Source organism: Nomascus leucogenys, chromosome 14, assembly GCF_006542625.1.
Source record: "Nomascus leucogenys isolate Asia chromosome 14, Asia_NLE_v1, whole genome shotgun sequence".
Taxonomy (NCBI): domain Eukaryota; kingdom Metazoa; phylum Chordata; class Mammalia; order Primates; family Hylobatidae; genus Nomascus; species Nomascus leucogenys.
Genome location: NC_044394.1, coordinates 8,934,835 through 8,953,402, shown reverse-complemented (window position 1 = coordinate 8,953,402; position 18,568 = coordinate 8,934,835). Strand labels below are relative to the sequence as shown.

Sequence of the window (18,568 nt, the reverse complement as noted above, 5' to 3'; positions counted from 1 at the left end):
AATTCTGTGTTCCAGGCATACCAGACGCACATGAAATCTCAGGTCTGAGGACTGGGCCAGATGTCCCCTCTGCCCACAATGCCTCTTCCTTTTCTCTTCTGTGCAACCCCTGTGCATATGCACACACACGTGTTACACACAAACACAAACACACACACACAGCATGTCCATTTGGTGATTCCCACAAATTCTTTGAGACTCAGCTCCAAAGATGCCCCCTGGGAAGCCCTTCCTCACACTCATAATCAGATATAGGCACCTATTCCTCTGACACCACCCCTTCAGTCCTCTGATGAAGCAAATTAGTTTTGATTGTAATTTTCTCTTTATAAACTGTCCCTCTTAGAGAATATAAGGTCTGTGAGGGCAGGAACCATAGCTATGTTGTGACTGTTGTATCCTCAGCATCTGTACGTGTTCATAAATATTTGTTTTTTTATTTTGTTATTTATTTTTTTCTTTTTTTGACACGGAGTTTTGCACTTGTTGCCCAGGCTGGAGTGCAATGGCATGACCTCAGCTCACCGCAACCTCCACCTCCCAGGTTCAAATGATTCTCCTGCCTCAGCCTCCCAAGTAGCTGGGATTACAGGTGCCCGCCACCACGCCCGGCTGATTTTTTTTTTTTTTTTCCCTGAGACAGAGTCTCGCTGTCGCCCAGGCTGGAGTGCAGTGGCGCGATCTCGGCTCATTGCAGGCTCCGCCCCCCGGGGTTCACGCCATTCTCCTGCCTCAGCCTCCCGAATAGCTGGGACTACAGGCGCCCGCCACCTCGCCCAGCTAATTTTTTGTATTTTTAGTAGAGACGGGGTTTCACTGTGTTAGCCAGGATGGTCTTGATCTCCTGACCTCGTGATCCGCCCGCCTCGGCCTCCCAAAGTGCTGGGATTACAGGCGTGAGCCACCGCACCCGGCCTAATTTTTGTATTTTTAGTAAAGACAGGGTTTTGTCATGTTGTGCAGGCTGGTCTCAAACTCCTGATCTCAGGTGATCCACCCGCCTCAGCCTCCCAAAGTGCTGGGATTACAAACGTGAGCCACTGTGCCTGGCCTAATATTCGTTAAATGAATAAATAAATGGCTTCTTGAAATGAATTGATCTTCAAAGTAGATTCTGAAATCTTGGAAAAACTTTGTCCTCACATTTTCCCTTTGTTGGACTTATTTCCCTGGGGATTTTTGCTATAATGAGTGGGGCTTGGGTTGGAGGCTGAATATATAGTGGTTAAAATATAGACTCCAGGCTGGCCATGGTGGTTCACATCTGTAATCCCAGTGCTTTAAGAAGCTGAAGCAGGAGGATTTCTTGAGCCCAGGAGTTCAAGACTGCACTGAGCTATGATTGCACCACTGCAATCCAGCCTGGGCAACAGAGCAAGACCCTATCTCTTGAAAAAAAAAAAAAGAAAAAAAAGAAGTCACCAACTCAGCCTCTGTTTTATTTATTGTAAAACTAAGTTAATAATAGGACCTACCTGGCTGGGCGCGGTGGCTCACGCTTGTAATCCCAGCACTTTGGGAGGCCGAGGCAGGCGGATCACAAGGTCAGGAGATTGAGACCACGGTGAAACCCTGTCTCTACTAAAAATACAAAAAAAATTAGCTGGGCGTGGTGGTGGGCACCTGTAGTCCCAGCTACTTGGGAGGCTGAAGCAGGAGAATCGCGTGAACCCGGGAGGCGGAGCTTGCAGTGAGCCGAGATCGCGCCATTGCACTCAAGCCCGGGCGACAGAGCGAGACTCCGTCTCAAAAAATAATAATAATAATAGGACCTACCTTAGAGGGTTAATGTGAAGGCTAATGAAAAAGTACACGTAGGCCGGGTGCAGTGGCTCATTCTCTAAGAGTGCCTGTAATCTTAGCACTTTGGGAGGCTGAGGTGGGCGGATTGCTTGAGCTCAGGAGTTGGAGACCAGTCTGGACAACATGGTGAAAACCAGTCTCTACAAAAATACAAACACTAGCCAGGCATGGTGGCGTGTGCCTGTAGTCCCAGCTACCTGGGAGGCTGAAGCATGAGAATGGCTTGAATCTGGGAGGCGGAGGTTGCAGTGAGCCAGAATCATGCCACTGCACTCCAGCCTAGGTGACAGAGCAAAACTCTGTCTCCAAAAAAACCAAAAAGTACATATGGAACATTTGGTGTCTGGCACAGAGTGAGTGCTCAATACAAATCAGCTATTATTAGCAGCTATTTTCCTGACAGCTTCACTTGACCCCATTGTGTCACCATCACTTTTTGAACCAAATGTCTGGAGTCTGGTTCTCAAACATGGCCGCTCCATTTCAGCAGGCTTTACATTTGCCGTTGTATTGGGTCACCCTGGATACTAGGCCGTGGGGGAAATGGATCCAGATGGTGTCTGAAACTAGGAGTAGCCTTTTGCTTGTAAGTCATTATTTATTGCCTAGAAACCAAAAGTAAGCATTACCCACCAGTCAGCAGATTACCTGAATTCTTCAAAAGTCCCACCAGTCTATTCCCTGCTGCCCCTCGCTCTTTCTCAAATTTGGTCAAACAGAGGTGACTGGTGATTGGTGCAGCAATTTCCCCTTGGAGGAAAGGAAGTGGGACGCACAGACCCTCAGAGTAAGCTGCCGGATGTTTTGCTCCTTCCGCTGGCTACACAGGGTGTGTAAGAAAGCAACTCTGCGTAGACGGAGACCCCAGTGTGACAGTCCTATACACAGCTGGAAGAAATGCCTTTCTTTCAATACTCAAGCAGAAGGAGGAGGTTGTAGTCTCCATTCAGGCTTGAGTTTTCTAGATGCTGGTTAAGCAGCCTCTTTGAGAGGTCATAATAGTCTCACTGGAGCCTTGAACTAAATAGCCCAGATTATAAATTGCGAGACTGGCCAGACATGGTGGCTCACATCTGTAATCCCAGCACTTTGGGAGGCCAAGATAGGTGGATGGCTTGAGCTCAAAAGTTCAAGTCCAGCCTGGGTAACATGGCAAAACCGCATCTCTACCAAAAATACAGAAAATTAGCCAGGTGTGGTGGTGCACATCTGTGGTTTCAGCTACTCAGGAGGCTGAGGTGGGAGAATTGCTTAAGCCAGGGAGGCGGAGGTTGCAGTGAGCCAAAATCGTGCCACTGCACTCCAGTCTGGGTGACAGAGTGAGACCCCATCTCAAAACAGATAAATAGCAAATTTGTATGCTAATGAAGTGAGGAGTGACACGATTTAAAGTAACAAAATGATTCCCCAAAAGGATTAAATGACTCTTCATGTCAAATGACATTTTTTTTTTTTTTGAGACGGAGTTTTGCTCTTGTTGCCCTGGCTGGAGTGCAATGGCGAGATCTCGGTTCACCGCAACCTCCACCTCCCAGGTTCAAGCGATTCTCCTGCCTCAGCCTCCAGAGTAGCTGGGATTACAGGCATGCGCCACCATGCCCAGCTAATTTTGACGCCCAACCTGAGGCGATCCACCCACCTTAGTCTCCAAAAGTGCTGGGATTACAGTCGTGAGCCACCACACCCGGTCTTTTTTTTTTTTTTTGTGAGATGGAGTCTCTCTCTGTCGCCCAGGCTGGAGTGCAGTGGCACAATCTCGGCTCACTGCAGCCTCTGCCCCCCAGGTTCAAGCAATTCTCCTGCCTCAGCCTCCCGTGTAGCTGGGATTACAGGTGCACACCGCCATGCCTGGCTAATTTTTGTATTTTTAGTAGAGATGGAGTTTCACCATGTTGGCCAAAATGGTCTTGATCTCCGGACTTCGTGATCCACCTGCCTCAGCCTCCCAAAGTGCTGGGATTACAGGCGTGAGCCACCATGCCCAGCCATCAAATGACATTTTATTTTATTTTATTTTATTTTATTTATTTATTTATTTTTTGAGACGGAGTCTCGCTCTGTCGCCCAGGCTGGAGTGCAGTGGTGCAATCTCGGCTCACTGCAAGCTCCGCCTCCCGGGTTCACGCCATTCTCCTGCCTCAGCCTCTCCGAGTAGCTGGGACTACAGGCGCCCACCACCACGCCCGGCTAATTTTTTTTTTTTTTTTTTTTGTATTTTTAGTAGAGACAGGGTTTCACCGTGGTCTCGATCTCCTGACCTCGTGATCCGCCCACCTCGGCCTCCCAAAGTGCTGAGATTACAAGCGTGAGCCACCGCGCCCGGCCATTTTTTTTTTTTTTTTGAAATAAGGTCTTGCTCTCTTGCCCAGGCTGGAGTGCAGTGGCACAATCATAGCTCACTGCAGCCTTAACCTCCCAGGCTCAAGCAGTCCTCCCACCTCAGCCCCCCAAGTAGCTGGAACTACAGGTGTACACCACCATGCCTGGCTAATTTTTTAATTTGTTTGTAGGGACAGGGTCTCACTATGTTGCCCAGGCCGGTCTCAAACTCCTGGGCTCAAACAATCCACTTACCTCGGCCTCCCAAAGTGCTGGGATTACAGGCACGAGCCACTGTGCCCGGCCTGTAACCCCTTTTTATACATGGGTCAACTGAGTCTCAGAAGGTAACTGATCTGGCCAGGTGTGGTGGCTCACGCCTTTAACCCCAGTACTTTGGGAGACCAATGTGGGAGGATCATTTGAGGCCTGGGCAACATAGTGAGACTCTATCTCTACAAAAATAAAAATACAAAAATTAGCCGGGTGTGGTGGTGCAGGCCTGTAGCCCCAGCTACTTGGGAGGCTGAGATGAATCGCTTGAGCCCAGGAGATTGAGGCTGCAATGACTTATGACAATGCCACTGCACTCCAGTGGCCTGGGTGACAGATCAAAACCCTATCTCTTGGAAAAAAAAAAAAGGAAGGTAACTGATCTATCCACGGTCACACACGGTCACACATCTAACTAGCAACAGAACTAGGTCTGACTCTGGTGCCCGAGTTTTAAACCACATGCCTGTGCGTCTCATGCCCACTGGTAGAAAAGACTTTTGTAGGCATTCTCCACTGGGTGCGGTGGCTCACGCCTGTAATCCCAGCACCATGGGAGGCTGAGGCAGGTGGATCACCTGAGGTCGGGAGTTCGAGACCAGCCTGGCCAACATGGTGAAACCCCATCTCTACTAAAAATGCAAAAAATTAGCTGGGCATGGTGGCGCACATCTGTAATCCCAGCTACTTAGGAGGCTGAGACAGGAGAATCGCTTGAACCCGGGAGGCAGAGTTTGCAGTGAACTGAGATCATGCCACTGCACCCCAGCCTGGATGACACAGTGAGACTCTGTCTCAAAAAAAAAAAAAAAAAAAAATACAGGCATTCTCATGTTGAGTTCTGCGTGCCTTGTCCCACTGCTTGCTTTTCCCAGCAAGCCTCCCTCAGGCTAAACCAGGGTTTACCCAAGGCAAGAGGAAATGTCTGATGCACTGGACTCAGAAAGTCCATGCCAGTTACTTCTGAGAGAACGCTGACCTTTTCTTTGCAGAATGACTACCCACTCTCCCTTGTTAAACAAAAACTCCCAAAGCGGTCCCTCCTACAGCAAGGGCTCCAGGAGGTCAGCAGCTCTCTTTTCCCTCCAGCCTCCTCTCTCAGATGGCTGAGAGTTCTCGCCAGTAAACTATTTCTTTTATAATATCATTGCGATCTAAAACGAAATGAAATCTGAACCTTGGGTATGTCTCGTCTCCGTGGAAACAGCTTCAAGCCTGAGTGCCTCCAAGAGATATGGGTGCAGTTCTTCCAGCTGCCCTGGAAATAAGTGACTGAGAACTGGGCAGTGCCAAAACAAGGTCCTGTTGAATTAGCAGCAGTTTTAATAATAACCACAACAGGTTCAACATAGGATTAGGTCATCAGCAGCAGCATTATCAACCTGTATTTTCAATTTTTTTTTTTTTTTTTTTTTTTGAGACGGAGTCTCGCTCTGTCACCCAGGCTGGAGTGCAGTGGTGCAATCTCGGCTCACTGCAAGCTGTGCCTCCCGGGTTCACGCCATTCTCCTGCCTCAGCCTCTCCGAGTAGCTGGGACTACAGGCGCCCGCCACCACGCCCGGCTAATTTTTCGCATTTTTAGTAGAGATGGGGTTTCCCCGTGGTCTCGATCTCCTGACCTCGTGATCCGCCCGCCTCGGCCTCCCAAAGTGCTGGGATTACAAGCGTGAGCCACCGCGCCTGGCGTATTTTCAATTTTTAACAGTGTGCTGGCTTGGTCGAGAACCAGCCAAATGAATGACAGCACAGGTCATCCTGTCGACTTTGGGAAGGGATGTTTTAAACTCTATTAAGATGGTGCAAAGAATGTGGTAGGAAAAAAACATAAACAGTAATAAATTTTAAGAACATTCTGTAGATGCATTTTCGCTTCTGGGAATGGGAAACTAAAATTTCCCCAAGAGGCTTCATTATTAAAGCCATAAATAAAACATCCCCGATTCGACTGCTTGGTTGCTTTGCTTGCGTGGCCTTGCTCTGGCGAAGTGGCTCAGAATTTGAGGCAGACACGTCCAGGGGAAGCTGGGGAGGTGAGTGAATTTGACAGCATTGGGCCTCCTCCTCTCCAGCACATTACCTGCACACCAGACCAGAGAGCAGGGATAATGAGTGCATTTTGCTGTACTGAAGACACCAGAGAGGGTTAGCATAAAATTCAAGGATGATTTTTCTAGCTGATGCCCCCCTACCTTTCCTCTTTCCATAAACGTACACACTCTCCTCTAGAAGTAAAAGCAAGTAGTGTGGTGCAAGGACCACTAGCTTCGTTGCCTAACAGGGCTGCTGCCTATTAGGCCCAGTAACCGTGATTACTTAACTTCTCTGGGTGTCAGTCCCCTGTGTAGAGGTGGGCTTAGAGGGATGAGTGTTGAATCCTAAATATCCTGTGTGCTCACAGTGTTCACCATAGTGAGTTCCAATCAATCAGTAAAAAGACAAGTGACACTTGCTGAGACCCATTTGTGCTGGGCACTTTATGGCTGTCATTATATTTGACCTCCCAATAACTTACATGGTTGCTGGTATTCCCTATTTACAGATGATGGAAATGAGACCTCATAATTGCAGTGACTTTCTCAAAGTGATGAATGTGCAAACATGCAGCCAGGCTTCAAATCCATCTGTCCAACCCCAAAGCCAAGGTTCTTTCCACTTGACTCTGTTGATTTCTGAGCTCATGAGCTTGGGATAAATCATTAACATTATTTTAATTGAAAATAAATATAACTCGCCAGGCACGGTGGCTCACGCTTATAATCCCAGCACTTTGAGAGGCCAAAGTGGGCGGATCACCTGAGGTCGGGAGTTCAAGACCAGCCTGACTAACATGGAGAAACCCCGTGTCTACTAAAAATACAAAATTAGCCAGGTGTGGTGGCACATGCCTGTAATCCCAGCTACTTGGGAGGCTAAGGCACGAGAATTGCATGAACCCGGGAGGCAGAGGTTGCGGTGACCCGAGATCGTGCCATTGCATCTAGCCTGGGCAACAAGAGCAAAACTCAGTCTCAAAAAAAAAAAAAAAAAAAAAAAAAAAAAAAAAAAATATATATATATATATATATATATATATAAAATTCTTTATCATTGGGAATTACAGGTACCTTATATGCAACATGAACTTTCTCAATCCTTGGCTTGTTCCAAGCTACCCTGGAGAATTACCTCTGAATGGCTCCATAGAGATGCTGTCATGTGTTAGAATACTAGTCACTTTCATGTGGGCAAGGGTTTGGATTTTTTTTATCTTTTAAAATCATTTTGAGCAAGTGAAAACAACATTTTTTTCCCCTCAAAAGAAATATAAGGCTGGGCATGGTGGCGCATGCCTGTAATCCCAGCACTTTGGGAGGCTGAGGAGGGTGGCTCACTTGAGGCCAGGAGTTTGAGAGGCCGGGAGGTGAAGGCTGCCGTGAGCCTTGATCGTGCCACTGCACTCCTGCATGGGCAACCAGAGTGAGAGACCCTTCCTCCAAAAAAAAAAAAAAAAAAAAAAAGAAGAAGAAATATAAAAGCATAGTGCCACAATCAAAAAGGCTGAACTCCTGTAAAATAAAAGTATAATACAACCCAACCATCCCTCAGTTTTAAGCTCTGTGTTTCCAATGCTTGAAAGGCCAGGATTTCCATTTTATATGTAAAAAGAATAAAACATGAGTGAACAAAATAGCCATGACATTTTGGTGTGCGCTCAGATCTGCCAGGAAGTTTTCTTCTGGTTGATTTTCAAGGCAGGCTGGGGCCACAGATAGGGTGTGGGCTTCACAGAATCAGAACAAGAGTGAAAATCCTCGCTTTTCCACAGGCATGCTATTTATACCTCTTGAACCTCAGTTTCTTCTTCTGTGAAATGGGGGGATTATTGTGTGAACTAAACAAATAATGTGCATAAAGAGCAAATATAATATTCTTCATCCCACTCTCAATTCAAAATAGACTTGTGCCATGTGTGGTAACAATCATCTTCTTCTTGACTCCTTCACTGTGTGCCAGGCACTGGGCTCAGCCTTTTCTACAGATTATCTAAGGGAAATCAGTATTTGAGCTCAGTTGCTCTAGCTCCAGAGCCTACCCTGTGCCCCACTCTAGGACACGAGCCACTTACTGGCTTCAGATGAAAGGCTTTATGAGCAATTGCTTCAGCAGAAAGCAGGTGCCTGTGAGGGTCCTGGCTGATGTGGCGAGCCATTTGGCCCAAAGTGGGGAGGACCTTGCGTAATAATCCCTCATCCTCCCGCACTGCAAAATTAGTACCACAGCTTTCTGCTCCCTTGGATTGGTTTCCCTACTAGACTAGGCATATGATAGATGTCCAAAAAAAATGCTTGTAGGATAAATAAATGCAAATAAACTGAACCATTTCCTTATGTAGGAAGCATTTTATGCTTAACTTCTCCATTCTCCTCTTAAACATACTGACATGATTAAACCGATGTTTTTAAAAGCTGTTAATTCTCCACTATCCAATTCAAGGCCCATGACGCATTTATTCAGCACCTATTATTAATGTAGATGGCCAAGGATTACATATGTAATCCATTAGAGAGTATTAAAAAACAACAAAGCCCAGTGTAAAAATATTGAGCTATGAAATACATAATACCTTCCAGGTAGCATTGACTTTTGTAGCTGTTTTGTTTATGTTAATTTCCTAATTTGCATTCCCCGAGCTCTTATTAAGCAGTCAGGGTGGGCAGACTGGGAAAGTGTTGTGTGAAGCAACATCAGAATTAACATGGCAACATGCCGAAACCCCAGCTCTACAAAAAAATACAAAAATTAGCTGGGGTGTGGTGGTGTGCACCTGTGGTCCCAGCTACTCTGGAGGCTGAGACAGGAAGATAACTTGAGCCCAGGAAGTGGAGGCTGCAGTTAACAGAGATTGCACCACTGCACTCCACCCTGGGTGACAGAGCCGGACCCTATCTCGAAGAAGAAAAAAAAAAGACTTAACAAGACTAAAATTTGGAACATGGTTTAGTAATGAGACCTGGCAAAACCTCAATTTCATTATCCACAAAATGGGGATAGTGTCCGCTCCCCTCCCTTTCTCCCAGCAGGGAAATGAGAGCTTGAAAGAATGAGGACCCAAAGCTGGCTTGAGATTGGTTGTCTCATGCATGTTCTTTTTTCTCTCGTCCTTCTCTGCAAAAGGCAAACAAGAACGAAATGATAACAGGCACATCCACTGAAGCAAAACAGGTCACTGGAAGAAGATAATATACTGAAGGACAAATAAAAGTCAACTGTAGCTGGGCCCAGAATGGGTAGGTGAAAATATGTGGGAAGGAGAGAAGGCATGTCCTTTTTTATAAAACAGATTTTTTTTTTTTTTTTTAAAGACAGGGTCTCATCCTGTCACTCAGGCTGGAGTCTGGTGGCACAATCGCGACTCACTGCAGCCTCAACTTTCTGGGCTCAAGCAATCCTCCCACCTCAGCCTCCCAAGGAGCAGAACTGCAGGCATGCACCACCATGCCTAATTTTTTTATACAGATGGGGTCTCACTATGTTGCCCCGGCTGGTCATACACTCCTGGACTCAAGCTGTCCCTTCTGCCTTAGCTTCCCAAAGTGCTGGGATTATGAGCATGAGCCACGGTTCCTGGCCATAAAAAGACTTTAAAAATATTAGCAATGTGAAACATACACACTTGTGTGGTTTTAATATCTTCTTTGCCATTTTGGCTGCCTGTACAAGATGGGTACTCCACAAGATATGGAAGCAAGCTTTTGAAAAGGTACTTTAAGATATAGTATAAAATGATACACTGGGCGCGGTGGCTCACACCTGTAATTCCAGCACTTTGGGAGGCAGATAGGGGCAGATCACTTGAGGTCAGGAGTTCGAGACCAACCTGGCCAACATGGTGAACCCCCATCTCTACTAAAAATACAAAAATTAGCCAGGCGTGGTGGCACGTGCCTATAATCCTAGTTACTCAGGGGGCTGAGTCAGGAGAATCACTTGAAACCAGGAGGCGGAGGTTGCAGTGAGCTGAGATGGTGCCACTGCACTCCAGTCTGGGCAACAGAGTGAGACACCGTCTCAAAAAAATAAATAAAATAAAAATAAAAAGTAAAATGATGATGATGCCAAGACAAAATTGTTTAGCTTATGTTAAATGAAGGCATCAGCTCACAAAATTTACTTACAATGACCGGATATACAAGACTGTGAGCATATGCATCAGACTGGAGAAAGAGTACTTGGCAAACAAAAACAGCTTAAAAACAGCTTATTTATTAGGATGATAGAACTGCCTTGCCCAGTGCCTGGAATCAAACACATTAATAAGTATGTGTTGATAGTAAAAATAAAATAAAAATGAAAAAATCTGATATGCCATGTTATAACTGAATACTGGTCTCTGTTAGCCAATCATTCAGAGATGATACCACCCCTTTTTGACATAATTGTTATTTTACTTCTTTTTTTCCCTTTACTTCATGCAATACTATTTCCAAAGAAATTGGTGTCATCAGAAAAGTCTGCAGAGTCTATGAATATGGGGCTTTGTACACAGAACTGGATAAAGGTCACTCATGCATTTCTGATATCTAAAGCCAGGAGAAGCATTTGCAGATAAGCAGGAGACCTGCTGTTTATTCATTAGTTAGCTGACTGTCCTTGAGAAAAACAAGCCCTTAGGGTCTCAGTCGACAGATCTGTGACTGGGTTTAGATAGGCCTTTAAATACTTTAATATGAAATGTCAAGATCAAACACACTGGGTCAACGAAGACAGATGAGCTCTTCAAAGGGTTAATATTTGAAAACTTTTATTTTCTCAAATGAGCACCAACACAGATTGGAAATATGACAGAAACAATGCACTTTTCTCTAATACTGAATCGCTATGTACAAATACGGGAAAAGGTGAAGACAAATTATTGAAAACAATTACATTTGTTATAGAAGCAAAGTGACCTGAAAAATGCCCCAAAGAAAACAAAAACCCAAACCCAACAAATACAGTTTGTAAACACAAGCATCGACAGACAGGTTCTGTATTGGAAGATCGTCTCTGCAGGTTGGGAAAGGGAACCGACTCCCGCCATCACCAAAATGTTCTACAAAAACATATGGGCAGATAGAATTTGGTAACATGAGAATAGCTTTCATAGTTTCTTCTCGGCTTTACCTTTTCTGCCAGATTTCATAACTATTTTAATTTTAAAAAAAGTAAATATCTCTTTCCTCTATCTAGACAACTAGCATATTTTCTCATTTGAGGCAGATTCCTTTAAAATATGCAAGTTGATTGTGTTCAAGATTTGATTTCTCAGCCTCTTTCTGAACCTGAGGCAATCTGACCTTAAAAAAAAAAAAAAAAAGCTGTTTACCACTAAGATATGTATATTATAATATTAATGTTCTTTTAATCCAAACCAGTTAATGTTTAACATGATGCGGCTTCTAAAACAGCTGGAGCCCTGCGATACGTGATTAATACACTCTCATCTCAGTTAGAAGCACAGATTTGACTCTGCTCCATCTTCACAAACAACACATCTCCTTTACAGTCTGTAAAAGCTGAGCACGCAATGCAAGAAAAAGGAGCAAACCCGCAACAGCTCCATGCTCAGGAAAACAAAAAATCCTCGTGGGTTCTGCTGTTGGTCCACTCAGAAACAGAAACCAGAGAGAAAGAGAAGAAAAACTTTACGCACCCGAGGTGTAAACTGTAGTTAAAGTGTCCCCGCTCGAGAAAACAGGAGGCACAATCGAAAGTGCTTTTTACACACATGCGCGCGCACACACGCACAACTAAAAACGTGATTCTGATTTGTTGGAAATTCTTCCAACAGGAAGAATCACTGTAAGTTGTTACCACTAAAATAACTTGATTTTAATTTTCTTTTCTAGCCAATACTGATGCAAGAAAATATCTCAATTCTCAACCTGATTAATGTACTGCAGAGTCTGTTCCACTGGGGAAAAAATGCAGAGAGGCATTGCTTTAAAGCCTTGATCCAGATTAAAATGATAGAGACCTTAAAAAAAAAAAACTGAAAACATGTATTGGTGATCACTGTTTCCCTTAAAATATACTTCAAGAAATGCAAAGGAAACCATAGAATTTAAAATGAAAATAAAAAGTGCTCTCAGCGGATCTGAGAAAACAGCACCAAATATATTATTTAAAAAATTAAATATTATTTACAAAAGTATATTTTACAAGCAACTGTTTCTTTTATATATATCCACTTGAAAATCTCTTTATAAAGGGTCATCTCTTTTGCACACACTGATCCACCAGTAAAAATACACTCTAGCCTATCCTCGTGAACTCAGGAAGAACACTCAGTCAGGTCCAGCTGACAGCTTGTGGGTATCGAGTTTGGCTGTATTTGATTCATGTCAAATCAATCCATCAGCAGCCTGAGACTAATGTCCCGGGTCCCGAGGGGTCTGGGTCTACTCCAAGGTGGCCAAGGTCATATGACCTAGGGTGGCACAGGGGAGATGGAGCTAGAGAGTCTGCTGGCTGGACTTCAGTTCCAAACGAAGGCAGCTGCTGGCTGAGGTATAGAACTTCATGCCTTTCCCTTTCTCACATCTCCTTACCCTGTCTCTACTCCCCATACCCCGCCCCCAAACTTCAACAAACTCCAATTCCCCCAACCCACCTGGGGTGAATGAATGAGGTCTTTGGTTATGCTCTAAGTCAATAATTTGGTGAAGAAATTAAAGAATGAACTGACTGAGGCCATGAGTTAATTTAGCATCTCCATAGCTCAGCTGTGGCCTCTCCAATGCTGCTCAATGTTAGATAGACAACCCATGAACAGAGCGAATGTTGTAAGAAGCACTTTTGGTTTCACTGACACAAAGGGAAAGCCTAATGAGTTTTTTTTCCCCCCTGTAGTTATGGAAAAACCAACACTCTACTCAGCTCTCTCACAGCAAGTATGGCGCCTTGCACCCATTGGAGGCTCACTGGATAGTCACTGAAAAAAAAAAACATTCAGAACCAGGGTCTGACTGGAGCCTGCTCTGATCCATCCAACAGTCAAAGGCCTCATCCCCAAGGAAGAACAGTGGCACATTGGTCCCCTTGGAAACTTGAGGGCACCCCATGTCTAGTTTATGTCACCACATTCCATTTGTAGTTTGAAAGACAAAATACCTACCACCCCATGTTTAACCCCCTTTTTCTTCTTATGGGAAGGACTATCAATAAACAGCCAGGACAATCCCTGAGGAAAGGGTCCAATGAAAATCCATAAAGGAAGACTATTTCCTTGAGGAGGGGAAGGGAGAGAGGGGAAATCCATGGCATCTGTGCTGGGAAGCCAGCTTAGGAATGTGAAAGTTAAAAAACGATTTCATTGAGAACTTGGGCCTGTGAGCCAGAGAAACTGTTCTTCCGGGAGCAGAAATTCAGTATTTCTTCTGAACCTCAGTCTACCTTGCAGTAAAGTGGGGAGAACAACTTGATCTCCCAGGGCTATGAAAGCACTGGAAAGATCTGGACAAGAAGCCTTGGGGAACAAAAGTCGATTTCTAAGAATCCATTTGTCTTACAGGGGCTCTCTCCTGAGAATCCTGGAGCTATCCTGGTTTCTGTCAGTCCTGCCCCCTGCCCCTGGCAGGGCAAGCCCACACCTGTCTTGGGGCTCCCATTCCACCATCAGCGCATGGAGACACACAAAAAAGCATTTCCACCAAGGACGCGCTCTGAGTGGAAATTGGTTCTGCTGCAGATGTGATTCTGAACAGCTCCTGGGCTGTTGGCTGCTTTCATCTCAGTTCCTCACTTTACAGAATCTCCCCATGAACTCATTCTTTTGTGAGACTTTTAGGGTGAATTTTCTGAGAAGGTCGGCCTACTTGGAGGAGATGCTGAGAATTACCTAACACACACACGTATCTTAACAATAACATATTCAGTCTAAGAAATGAAATTAACCCAGTTAAATGAGTTTCAGTCATATACTGTGTACTGGCTGAATTGCTGTAGAACAGACTTCACAGTGTTGATTAAATGTAACAAACTCCTCTTTCTCTTATGGGCCTTACAGGGATGTGCTCTCCACTTCCCTAATCGAAGGACGTTTGGATGGGGGACGGGGTGATATCGGAATTCGGGCAGAACTCCTCCCTGCTGCTGGACCACACTGACAGGAGATTTCTCTCCATGCAAGACATTCAGGCCTAAGTGGGACAATTAGGGGCATGAGGAATCTACCAGCCAGGTTATTACTAAGCTCAGAGCCTGGGGCCCGTGCTTTCTACAGTCTACAGTAACAAGACTGGAGAAAAACACCCGAAACTCTATGAACAAGAAATTGACGATCCCACAGAAGCCACTGTAAAATCGAAGAGGAAAGATGCACCGAACCTGAACTGGTTCCAATCTAAACCCCTCCTCCTGGGATGACCCCTACCCAGTGTCCCCCCTCACCACACTCCTCTTATGAGGGGTCAGAAGGAAGGGCAGTTAGAATTGCTAACTGATCCTACTTTTTATTTCTCTGACTCAATATCTGAGCCATTTCTTCAGGAGCTCCCGAACTGCAGCCCCTTTGTGCCCTGCTCTCAATTACTGATTTTACTTGGTTGCTGGTCAAAGCCTTTGGGATATTTGGATGGTAAGCCCATTGCAAACAGCAGTCCCCTCACACCTTATCTACGGTGGCCAAAGAGGCAAAGATGACGATTTCCCAGAGACTGAGTGAGGCATCAGAGTCATCGCACCCACCTGGCCACTGCCCAAGTCACTCGCTGCTGCCAGGACACTCCCCCACTCAGCCCAGGAGAACCAGGCCCTTGCCCCGCCAACTAGAACAGGGCCACATCTTGTGCTCATTTGCTAACCTGGCACATTTGGTGTCAGGAACAGAAGCTTCTGGTCAGAGAGAATGCAGTCATGAGGTATTTTTTTTTTTCTCTTTGTCCTTTTAGACAAGTCAATTATTTCAAGCCTAAGTTGTCAGGTCTCCAGGAGCGGCGCAATTTTGTTCCTACCTCCACCCTTCCACCCCTTCCCCGCACCAGGACCCTTAGAGTTTCCCCTTTCCCTCTTCCTCACGCCCCCGTGCCACTGCTCTCCTGACAAGAGGCCATCAGACAGATCTCGCATGGGCCCTGGGGCCCTTACCAAGGTGGGCTGCCGCCATGCGGTCAAGGATCTGTTCCTTTTGTTGTTTTGTTTTCAGCCAAAACTAGAACAGAGAGAGAAGCCAGGATCAACTCACAAACAGATACAAAGCAAAGAGACAGAGAGACAGCGATTTAGAGGCCAGTCACCAGAAAGATGGCGTCAGGGTGGGAGGATGCCCCGGATGGCAAGGCCCCTAAATGGATGGAACCAAGTGTCAGTCACTCTCTCACGCTTGGGAAGAATGTTTGGTTGAATGGCGTTCACGTGGACACTGGGTTGGGTAGATGCTGTCCAATCAGTCCCAGCCATTGTCCTTGATCATGTGTGCTAGTTCAATGATGTATTTGCCTTCTTTATATTTCTGGCTGCTTTCAAAAGCATGTTCCTAGGAAATACAGAAGAAGAGAAGAGATACTGAACAACCGCAGACAACAAAATGATTTTTCTTTTTTGAGGTAGTCTCACTCTGTCACCCAGGCTGGAGTGCAATGATGCAATCTCTGCTCAGTGCAACCTCTGCCTCCCAGGTTCGAGCGATTCTCCTGCCTCAGCCTCCCAAGTAGCTGGGATTACAGGCACCCGCCACCTCACCTGGCTAATTTTTGTATTTTTAGTAAAGATGGGGTTTCGCCACGTTGGCCAGGCTGGTCTCTAACTCCTGAGCTCAGGTGATCCACCCACCTTGGCCTCCCTCATGCCTGCTGGATTACAGGTGTGAGCCAATGCACTCGGCCAAGGAAATGACTTTTGTAGCAGAGAAGCAGGGGCAGATGACAGGTATCAGCGTCACCGCGGTCTGGTCCCAGCTTCACCCTGACTCAGTGAGATGATTCCTACCCCTCAAGCGCTTTATGTCCCCCTCGCTTAGCTGCAGAACTGAGGCAACACCAGGACTTTCACAATATTACAACACAATTTTCCGGGAGCTTTGTTCATTTAAGTCTTTGCAATGTCACCCCCTCAGTAAGGTCTTCTCCAGCTACCCTACTTAAAATCCAACTTCCACTCCAGTACTCCCTTTCTCCCTTCTGCCCCAACCCCTGCTTTAGTTTTCTTCACTGTACTTCTCACTTCTGAACATACATTGTAATTTGCATTTCTATTTTGTTTATCCTGTCTCCCACGACTACAATATAAACTTCATGGAGTGCAGAGTCATGTTTAGTTCATGGCTATAGCCTTAGAAGACTGCCTGGCACATAACAGAATTTCAATACATAATTGCTGAATGAATTAGTACATTTACATATATAAATTTACATATATATAAATCTTGATTTACTGGTGCTAACAGAAGTTTGCCCTGGGTTACAGCCATAAAGTTTCTGTGTCATTCCTGCTAGTTTCTAAGAACACAAGAAAGCCTGGTTCTAATTTTATTTATTATTATTATTTTTTTGAGACGGAGTCTTGTTCAGTCACCCAGGCTGGAGTGCAGTGGTGTGATCTCCGCTCACTGCGAGCTCCGCCTCTTGGGTTCACGCCATTCTCCTGCCTCAGCCTCTCAAGTAGCTGGGACTACAGGAGCCCGCCACCACGCCCGGCTAATTTTTTTTTGTATTTTCAGTAGAGATGGGGTTTCACCATGTTAGCCAGGATGGTCTCAACCTCCTGACCTCGTGATCCACCCGCCTAGGCCTCCCAAAGTGCTGAGATTACAGGCGTGAGCCACCGCGCCGGCCGCCTGGTTCTAATTTTAAACTGTAATTGTTAGGCTTAGAGGAGACAGGGAGAGGAACAAAATACCATGAGGCCAGACAGGTCTCCTTTTCAATCAGTTTTTCTTGCTGCTGTCAGATGTGTGGAGACAGGAGCTGTATGAACTCCAGGCCAGAGAACCTGGCAGCCCTTAAGCCCCACCCAATTGCCAGGCCCCCAGAGGGAGAACGTCATACTAACCACCTGGCAGGTGACTTTTCTAAACCCACAGCACTGTGGGCTCTCCCAGTGAATAAACCCCACCGAAAAAAAGTCCTGCAGAGGCAGATGATAAAGGGCTCTTTTGTTTGCAGAGATACACACATAAGAACATCTTGGTGTATTCTCTGAAAAACACTGGTCATCTGTGTCTCAGCTCCATATGCACAAGCAGTGGACATCAGCCCTTCCCTGAGTCCCCAGAATTAGTAAGGAATTGAGGCGTACCCTTGGGGGGTTCTGAGTCACAGTTCTATCAACTGTGTCTTCTGTTCTAGAGCTCAGGGGCTTTGTGTTTCAGAACAAGAACTCAGGCACACCAGAGCAGCAATTTCCCTGACACTTCATTATTCCCTGTCTCTGTGCACACACATGCACGTATACACATGACAGAGCAATGTGCTTTGGGAAAAAGGTCCATTGTTCCATGGTAATGTGTTTGGGGGGGAAGGAGGAGAAAGCAAAACTAAGAAAATGAGTTTCCTATTATGAGAAAAAAAATTCGGCCAGGAGTGGTGGCTCACACCCATAATCCTAACCCTTTGAGAGGCTGAGGCAGGAAGATTGCTTGAGGCCAGTTCGAGACCAGCCTGGGGAACATGACAAAACCTCATCTCTACAAAAAAAATACAAAAATCAGCTGGGTGTGATGTCATGCACCTGTGGTCCTAACTACTCATGAGGCTGAGGCAGGAAGATCATCTGGGCCCAGGAGGTTGAGGCTGCCGTGAGCCAGATTGGAGGCTGCCGTGAGCCAGACTGCACCACTGCACTCCAGCCTGGGGCCTGTCTCAAAAAATAAATAAAATAAATCAATAGCCCTGAGACACAGAGGCATTTCGAAAATGTGAGAACTGGATTCCAATGGAAAGTGCACTAGACCTGGTGTCAATAGAAACACCCCAACTAATCCTGCCTCTACTGCTTCCCAGCATTGAAGCATCACTTACAGAACTGGGAGATTCATACCTACTTCACAGAGGTAACAATGGAATGAAAGGAGGGCCAGGTGCGGTGGCTCACATCTGTAATCCCAGCACTTTGGGAAACCAAGGTCGGGGGATCACCTGTGGTCAGGAGTTTTGAGACCAGCCTGACCAACATGGGGAACCCGTGTCCATACTGAAAATACAAAAAATTTAGGGC

General features: G+C 45.8%; 2 protein-coding genes across 3 annotated transcripts in view; one reads left to right on the top strand and one right to left on the bottom strand.

Moving 5' to 3' along the window:
- The window catches only part of LOC100584258 (TBC1 domain family member 3G-like), a 275,592-nt gene that overhangs the window by 137,947 nt on the left and 119,077 nt on the right, over positions 1 to 18,568 (top strand).
- YPEL2 (yippee like 2) overlaps positions 11,156 to 18,568 on the bottom strand; it is a 67,828-nt gene continuing 60,415 nt past the window's right edge. For both annotated transcript variants that reach the window (XM_003272332.4, XM_030828370.1), the window contains one exon: positions 11,156 to 15,890. In XM_003272332.4, the coding sequence (XP_003272380.1) occupies positions 15,801 to 15,890 (90 nt within the window). In that variant the 3' untranslated portion in view covers positions 11,156 to 15,800. The remainder of the gene's footprint in view (positions 15,891 to 18,568) is intronic.